Below are 9,690 nucleotides of genomic sequence, written 5' to 3' on the forward strand. Positions count from 1 at the left end.
GTCACAGCAGCGCTATGCAAAACATAACGATCGTTTTCCTGCCATTGGATGTACGCGTCCGTACCCTCGTGATGGAATAGGGGTATCCCCCCAAATGCATGAGCACACATAAGCATAACATGTTATTTCTCATTTTTCAGTCTACATATCATACATAATCCTAACGGGGTTACATTTCATTTCATTTATCGTGATATCATGTCATTCATAACATGTTGTATACATACAATTTAGAAAACATAACATAACGCTCCATGCTTTTAACATGTCATTTCATAAGGTGTAATTCATACAACAACTACCTCAATGGTCACACAAAACAATCTAAACATAACACATCGCATCACATCGTATCATAACATATCATGTCGTAAACACTTCGTGGTCATATCGTTTCCTAACTTATCATAGCCTTAACGTTCTTATACCTATCACAGTCATATCGTTACGTGAACATACCTTAATAATATCATCACAGGAACGTATCCTAACGCTATCGTTCTATTAATCTATAACAAACCTATCCCTTTCTACCCATATCCTAACCATATTCTTTCATCAATCTCTCTTGTCTATAGCACTCTGGTATGTAACCTAACCTTTAACGTTTCATGAACGTCTCTTACTCCTATCATTACATTTCGTTTTGTGCATCCTTCTCGTATCCTATCTCAAACATATCCTTGAACACATCATACTGTAATTAATATCATTCAATCCACATATTATAACATTAACATAATATAAACATACCGATTCACTGATAATTCACACATATCAGTATATATGGCACGTGCAGAACCACAGACACGTGTCAACATCAAATATAACCATGTCGATAGTAAGGCCACTTACCTGGTTAGCTTAAGTTGTTGTCACGAATATATCTTTAATGGAAGTTCGATTCCGTCCTTTGAAATCCGAGTCAACCTATGTGAGACCATGACATCAATTTCAAGTTTGAACTCTACAAAATTATTTCTCTAATTTACGCTGGTCCATTGTTAACGGTCTTGGAATGTTATATATCTATAAATTATATTTTTATTAAAAATCTTATAATTCCATAGTTACTATTGTATAAAAGAGTAGATCCAACTATTCTGGCCTTTACTACTCTCAGTATTTACCCTCTCTATTTACTATTTACCATTCTCTCTATATTTAGTTGGTCGTTTTTAATTTCCTAGTCTTCATTTTTTTTTATCTGCCTTTTAATTCTATTTCCAAATCTTTCCTTATCTAACTATTTGCTGTTCACAAATTTTATTGGTCATTCTATTTTTAATCTCTTCATGCTACTGATATAAATTTAATATAATATTACTAATCCGACATGATTTACTGGAATTCATATAAACGATTGACATCTAGTTTCTAACTCAAAGCTAAACAATTTTAATAATTCAATTAAGATCTAACTATAATTGATTGTGATTTCTAAAAAAAATAGGATAAAAAAAATTAAGATTTAATATATACCTTATTGATCAGATCTATCTTCACGTAAATCTCCTCAGAATCTCAACTAGGTAAATATCGTTCTCTTTTTTCTTTTTTCCTCAAGTAAATCTGACAATTCTTGTTTTTCTGTTTCCTTTTTTAAGTTACTGTTACTTTCTGGCAATTCTTGTTGTTTTTCTGTTTCCTTTTTTAAGTTACTGTTACTTTCTGGCAATTCTTGTTTTTCTGTTTCCTTTTTTAAGTAACTGTTACTTTCTGGCGGCTAAGATGGGTTGAGGAGAGATAATTGTGGGAAGGGACGAGAGGTTAGTGGAGAGTAGTGGGGGAAATATTGTTTATTTATTTAATTATTATTATTTTAACTATCTTTTTTATAATTATTTTTATTTGTTTATTTTTTCATTTATTTTTGGGCTATTACAAGGTTGCGTTAACCTGAAACAGAGGTATCGAGTGGCTTGAGTATTTGAAGAAATACTCAGTGAGTGACCCACTATTGTGGGTTCAATACAAGAATATGCGATTGCAATGATGGGACCTATCATATCAGTCTATTTTTCCTACGGGACTATTCTAATTGGGCACCTTGGATGTGTACCAGATACTCTACACAGAGCGCATACATGCGTGTATGGACTCACTAGTCAGTTCGTGTAAGGACCGGGCTGACTCGATGACTCTAAAATGATCGATAAATTTTTCGCAAAATTAAACCATTAAAATTTAAAACATAATTTACATTATACGAAAATAGTGGGCGCATTAGTAATTTAAAATATAACATAATGGTTAAAATACAAAATAAGGAACGAACACAAAACGTCTTAAAACAATGGGTCAAGGACAACAGGTGAGGTTTATCTATGGCACCTTCTCCAGAGTCTGCTATCGACCTCGACCAGCTCATTATTTCCTGAAAGAAAAATGGAGAATAAGAAATGAGTACAAGACTCAGTAAGTAGTAGGCTCTTAATCGTGTCCTTGATATGCTAGGGTACCACGTTCTCTCTTTCCTTGTTCTTGTTCTTGCCGTATGTTCTTGTTATGTTTCTTAATTCGTTCTCCAAGACACTTTCCTTAGGATTTATGGTACTAGACATAAACTTGTCGACTTGTGTCCAAGGCTTCATGCGTTCCAAGCGACACAGTTTTAATACCTACGCTCAAGGCTTCATACGCTCCAAGTAGCCGTAGTCTAAGTCATAAGCATGATGTACCGCGGGAGGTCTTAGGAGGTTCTTGATTCAAGGCTAGGGTAACTTACTCTCTTCTTGCTCCATCGTGGCCATCGGTCACTCCCCATGATAGACCATAAAGGTCAAGTGATCGATGCATGCATGAACATGGCATAGACCAAAAAGGTCACGTGATCGGTGTGTACATGAACATGGCATCCTGACAATCTTAACATGGTGCAGGGCATCTCATCTAGGTGAGGGGAATGAGGCCAAACATGACATCCTGTAAGAGAAACATGATGCAGGGCATCCCACCTAGAAGAGGAAACAAGGCCTCCTTAGAAAGCACCCCATGGTGGGAGGTATGGGCCACAATTGGACATGCTTAGAGTATTACCTAGCATTCTTGAATTTTGAGTCTTGAGGACTTTGGTCCCTTATGTTTGAGTGGTACCTAGCATTCTTCTTGTCTTGGTAGTTGTATAGCTTGTTATTGATTCTTAATCTTGTAAGTTTCTAAGGTTCTTATTTTCTTGAGGCGTAAGTTGTTATATACATTCGTGATCATATGAACCCATCGTAATAACTAGCATGAGTTATTCCATCTTGGTTTAGGTTCCAAACTTGCTCCAACCACCTTGTAATCTTGAACTTATTCTCAAGTCATATAGAGTAGGCCTTAAAGAGAATAGTTGGTAAGTTGGAGCATCTCTAAACCTTGAGCTAGGATATGACTACTTGTTTCGTTTTCAGGAACTAAGCCTTAGAGGTTGTTATGTCATGTCTTGTGTTCCCTCAAAACTCTTTCAAAGTAACCCTTAGTTTTCTCTGCATGAGTGCATAGGTGGCTTTATCATAATCGTGGCATCCTATTGAAAATTCGTGATGCAGGGCATCTCATTTAGGTGAGGGAGATAATAAGTTCATCGTGGCATCATGCTCATGGTACATATAGCAGGGCATCTCACCTAAAGAGGAATAGGGGTCTCGTGGTACACTTCGTGATGGGAGATAACAGTTACTCCGGGCATGGATCCTAGCAACTTGTTAAGCATGTCATTTGCATTAACCTAGGTGTTTCTATGCATTCTTGGGGATCCTAGGTTTATGCATAATGTCTTGGGTGAAGCTTGGGAACATACAAGTTCTTCTAAGGAATAGCCCCGACGTGGTCTTGTGCACGTAGAGTCTCATTAGAAACCAAGGGTACTTGTGGAGAATCTCTTATTTAGTGGATACCTCTTTCGTCATCCTAGGAGGCAAAGTTGCATGGTTCGTGATATACGTTTTCCCCATATCTTGGTTTCGCTACCTAACGTTTTCCAATGACTCCCAAACTTCATTTCCTTATACAACCTCTTAAGATAAGGATTCATACAACATTTAATAATGTTGGAAGGTCATTTACGGCTTAACCCATAGGTAGTCTTCCGTACGGGCATTATGGTCATTTTACCCCTAATTCTTGGTTTTGCTCCTTAACGAGTTACAATGGTTTTCAAACTTCATTACCTAATCAAGCATCATAAATAAGATTTACTGTAGAGTTTCATAGCATTTGGAAGTCATCTTGGTCATGAACCGTAGGTAGATATCCTTAGGGGCATTATGGTCATTTCTTCCCGTTTCTTGGTTTACCTACTTATCCTTATCCAATGACCGCAAAATTTCATACATAACCTTATAATGATATATTACGCTCAACAATAAAATTTTATAGACACCAGAGCTCATTTAGTGGGTTATCTTAATGTTCCTTAAATCTCGAGTAATTTGGTCGGTTTAAAGCCTTAACTCACGGTTCTTTGGATTTTTCTTTCATATATCCTTGTGTCATACTTCGTTTAGGATTCATATGAAAATCCAAGCGATTCCTACAAGTATTTCTTACGAAAAATCCAATGTGGCTACTTACCTCATCGTCGACGTTCGGGACCTCCATTCTTGAGCTTCCGGTATCCAAATTACTTCCAATTTCCTTCCACAGACTCCTTATTGTGTCTAGTTTCTTTTTGTTTACCGTAGCCTAATATATTCACCTCCAAAGTTCGTCCAAAATCATTTTTCTCGCCGGAGTTAAAATAGGGGATTCATCATTGGGCAACCAATTTTGGGGGTTTTCAAGGCCCGATTTCTCCATGGAACCTCTTCCATATCCTTTCCTCAAGCTACATGAATTAGTTTGGAGGACATTCTTTGAGTGTGGGACCTTAATTTTGAGAGATCATTCTCGATATGCAACTTTCCGAAACGTCGGATTTTGGATCTCTTGGGTAACTTGTTCTACGACGTTCCGACTCTCGATTCCTTCATCAAAATTACTCAAATCCTTCCGCTGAAGCTAAAGAAATCCTTAATTTGAAGGAAAATGGACCGTTGATAGGATTTCGTCACTTATCCCCAACTTAAGCCCGAAATCGATTTCCTTCGATTGGGCACGCTCCCGAGGTTATTTCTCTTCATGGTCTTCAACGGAAACACTCCGTGGTGGTGCAAAAACTTATTGGGATCGTTCTTGCTCGACGAATCGTCGTGTATCCCCGAATTGCATTTTCAAGCTTTCCTTTAAGTTCTTCAATGGGGGATTGAGTTGGCGAAATGGTGTCTGGCACTTTCAGCACTTCATTCCTTCATAGAACTTGTGGGTAATCTTGCTTAGAAACTATAGGAATACGTTTCGGGAGAAATGGTGGAGAATTGCTCTCGAATTTGGAAGAAATCAGAGAGTAGAAGAACCACAATCTAAACGCTCATAATTCTTGAATGGGCTCTCAACCTTGCTCGATTCTTGTTCCATATTGTTGCCCGAACTTCAGACTTTATAGGAGAAGCTTAAACCGACATTGAGAGCTCCAGAATCATCGTGAATTGGCAGTTTAGATTTTATGGAATATCCGCCGGAAATATCTACTCCGATCAGAGCCTCACCGACTTTGGTTTTGAATACCAGCCATTGGATGTGATGATCTGTCCGTCTTCTAGATCATATCCAATTTTGGAGGAGATCCAACGGCTGAGATACAAGGTTTGAATGATTTTGCTCAGATGGTCACGGTAGATGCTCTAATTATGATTAGAGGGGCATTTTCGTGATTATCCATCCTTCTAGGAGTATTTTGGTAATTTTCCACTTTTCGAATATTTTATTATTATTTTCTTCGAAAACTATAATTTTTCTAAATATTTTTCATCCCTTGTTGGTCATTTTTCTTTTCTTCCGCACATATTGCATCACAATATATCATATCATAAACAATTCAATTTATCACATATCTCATACCATAACATATTTCATATCATATGAATACATATATATATATATATATATATATATATCCGTCATACACATATCGTATCATAATCATATCATAGCGTAAACACTTCTTGGTCATATCGTTCCCTTACTTATCATAGCCTTAACGTCTTATATCTATCACAGTCATGTCGTTACATGAACGTACCTTAGTCATATCATCACATGAACGTATCCTAACGCTATTGTTCTATCAATCTATCACAAACCTATCCCTGTCTACCCATATCCCTCACTACACATAACCTAACCATATTCTTTTATCAATCTCTCATATCCATAGCACTTCGGTATGTAACCTAACCTTAACGTTTCATGAACGTATCTTACTCCTATCGTCACATTTCGTCTTGTGCATCCTTATCGTATCCTATCTCAAACATATCATTGAACACATCGTACCGTAATTCACATATTATAACATATACATAACATATGATAAGCATATCAATCCACAAACAACTCACACATATCAATATATATGACACGTGCCGAACCACGAGGCACGTGTCAACATCAAATATAACTATGCCGATAGTAAGACCACTTACTTGATTAGCTTAGGTTGATGTCGAGAAGTTATCATTAATGAAAGTTCGATTCTGTCCTTTGAAATCCAAGCCAACCTAGGTGAGCCCATGACATCGGTTTCAAGTTTGAACTCTATAAAATTATTTTTCTAATTTACATTGGTCCATTGTTAAAAGTTTTGAAATGTTATATATCTATAATTATGTTTTTATTAAAAATCTTATTTTATATGGTTTCTGTTGTATAAAAAAGTTGATAGAGTTATTTAAGTCATTCTGTGCTTTCCTATCCTCTATATTTACTTTTCTTATTTGTTTTTCTTTATCTGTATTTACTATGTGGCCTTTTGCTTTTCTGGTTTTTCTCTTTATCTATATTTACTCCCTTTTGATTTTGTTCACAAATTTTCTTTGCCATTTTATTTTTAATCTATTTATTTGTCTACTTATATAAATTTATTGATCTAAATTATTAATCTAATGTGATTTACTAGAATTCATATAAATTATTGGTATTTAGTTTCTAACTCAACTAAACAATTGTCATGATTTAATGAAGATTTAACCAGGATTGGCTGTGATTTCAAAAAAAAATAGGACAAATAAAATTAAGATTTAATACATATCTTACTGATCATATCTATCTCCATCTCCACGTAAATATTGTCGTGTGAATTGGGTATTTTTTCCTCAAATTAAATGTTTTTTTTTTTTTTTTTTTTTTTTTTTGCAAACTCTGAGGAGAGATAATTGGGGAAGGAATGAGAGGTTACTAGAGAGAAAGGAGGAAGATTGTTTCTCTTTCTTTTAATAGCAAAACGAGGAGACATAATCAATTGCAAAACAGCCCACTACTTCTCCGCAGGAAACAAAGGAAAAGAAAAAGGCAAGTTTTGTATGTTTTACATATCTTTATAACCATCATTTTCAAGCTTCAAAGGAACACAATTGTTTTCCATATCTTTTTTGAGAACTACTTCGGCTTCACGAATGGCTCGACACGAGGGGAGCAGCGGAGCGGTTTCGATGAGCACGGTGGCTGTTGCAATGGCATTGTTGCTGCTTCTTGGCTTCGAACATGGCGATGCTGCTACAACTTTTGTTGTTGGCGACTCGAACGGATGGAACCTGGGTGTGGAAGGATGGCCTAATGGGAAGGTGTTTAGAGCCGGTGACATATTAAGTGAGTTTTCAACTCTCGTTTTGATAGTTGAATAGTAACTGATGTTTTACTTGCGTAATCGTAGCTGTTAAGAATAATGCTCTGATACTATGATAAGAATGAAAAACATAAGTGGGATCGAAAGTCGAAAATATTCTACTAACCAAATCCTGGAGATAAGATAAATTATATCAAAACACAAGTCCCCTTGAGGGAAAACCCGAAAGGGAAAGCCCAAAGCAAAGAGGATCTGGGTCGTTACATTACGGCTATATATAAAATATATTCAAATAGTATCCGATCGAATTCGCAGTTAGATTGCAATGAATACATACATTTTTTTTTGTAGGATTCAACTATAACCCGACAGTTCACAACGTGGTGGTAGTGGACGAGGGGGGTTATAGAAGCTGCATAGCTGNTAAAATATATTCAAATAGTATCCGATCGAATTCGCAGTTAGATTGCAATGAATACATACATTTTTTTTTGTAGGATTCAACTATAACCCGACAGTTCACAACGTGGTGGCAGTGGACGAGGGGGGTTATAGAAGCTGCATAGCTGCCAGAGGCGCCAAAGTGTTCAATTCAGGCAAGGATGAAATCACTCTCTCAAGAGGAAACAACTTCTTCATATGCACCACCCCAGGCCACTGCCAAGCTGGGATGAAAATTACTATCAATTCCCTCTAGTTCTTGACCACCCCGTATCGTTTACACATCGATCTCGATGTAAATGTTCGAAGTAACAATGATTTGGAAACATTGTGGAAATAAAATAATGGATAATAATTAAGTAGTTATATGTATCTTATTATTATTTTTTCTCTTTGTTTATTTATATCGAAAAATTAGGATAATAATGTTAATGCACTAAATTGTTTTACTTTTATAAATTAATATAAACAAAAAAATTAATATAAATTAATAATGTTAATGCTAAAAATTGTTTTATTTTTATAAATTAATATAAACAAAAAAATTAATATAAATTAAAACGGGTATGTTTCCTTAAATTTTTTCTATTAATAACTTATATCGACATAATACTATATTTATTAAAACTATTATTTATAATAAAATAAGTTCAATTTATTTAATGTGTATAAGTATTTAGTTTTTTATGGTGGAGATTGAAATTTAAAATAAAAATATTATTTAATGATTTAAAATTAATTAATTTAATGCTTATAATTAATAATAATTTATTCATTAATTACGGTTTACATTTCATAAATATAGAAAGAGAGATAATTAATTATATATAAATATAAATAATTAATTAATTAGGAATCATCATTTATATAAATATAAATATAAATATAAATAATGAATTGATTGTATTGTTTGTAAGCCTTTTTCTCTTTTTCTCTTTTTTTCTTTTTTTTTAATATTTATAGATCGTATTTAAAAATTTTTATAATTATTTAAATATATATTCTATACATTAACTAGAGTTCTACTTAAGAAAATCAACGAATCTTTATCTGGAATAACGTCATATTAAGAAATTTCATTATCTTACATCTTACATCGTCATGTTGTGATGCATTGTCGTCATCATATAGCATCATCATAAAACTGATGGTGTTAATATAACACATGCGGAAGCAATTTGATCTTAGGCACTTTTAGAACATCAATTATAGTAAATAACTAGCATGTTCATAAATAATGAATCTGAATACTAACATTTTGTAGTTCAAGCTTCTTTTTCCTCACGAACCGGTTTCGAATCACCACTAGTGTCTTCTCCACTATCCTCCGTCCTTAGAACGGGATTGTGGAAGACTAAACTTGGGAGGGATTTTGTATATATGAAGAGAGTGTTTGTGAGAGATTTTTCTCAAGGTTTTTCACCAAGAAGAAGAAGATGTACCATCACTCTATTTAAAGAGTCATGTTTGCATGTTCATGCAAATTTGAGATCATCACCAAATTTTGACACTTAAAATTCCACTCAAATGTTTGGGATTGTGTGGCAAGCATGCATGTTTGAGTTAACCAAATTTTGACACTCAAAATTCCACTCAAACTTGTG

The 9,690-nt window shown here is 34.7% G+C and overlaps 1 protein-coding gene across 5 annotated transcripts in view; it reads left to right on the top strand.

Moving 5' to 3' along the window:
- LOC111786014 (basic blue protein-like) overlaps nt 1–8,386 on the top strand; it is a 20,939-nt gene extending 12,553 nt beyond the window's left edge. Inside the window, exons 1-3 of one of the 5 annotated variants that reach the window (XM_023666396.1) lie at nt 7,387–7,668; nt 7,997–8,028; nt 8,175–8,386. In XM_023666396.1, the coding sequence (XP_023522164.1) occupies nt 7,476–7,668; nt 7,997–8,028; nt 8,175–8,342 (393 nt within the window). In that variant the 5' untranslated portion in view covers nt 7,387–7,475 and the 3' untranslated portion in view covers nt 8,343–8,386. Of the gene's footprint in view, nt 1–7,386; nt 7,669–7,996; nt 8,029–8,142 lie in introns of those variants that run through there. The other 4 variants (XM_023666366.1, XM_023666389.1, XM_023666381.1 and 1 more) reach the window with 4 other exon arrangements.
- Nucleotides 8,387–9,690: the final 1,304 nt, after the last annotated feature.

The sequence above is a fragment of the Cucurbita pepo genome, chromosome LG02, assembly GCF_002806865.2.
Source record: "Cucurbita pepo subsp. pepo cultivar mu-cu-16 chromosome LG02, ASM280686v2, whole genome shotgun sequence".
Lineage (NCBI taxonomy): Eukaryota > Viridiplantae > Streptophyta > Magnoliopsida > Cucurbitales > Cucurbitaceae > Cucurbita > Cucurbita pepo.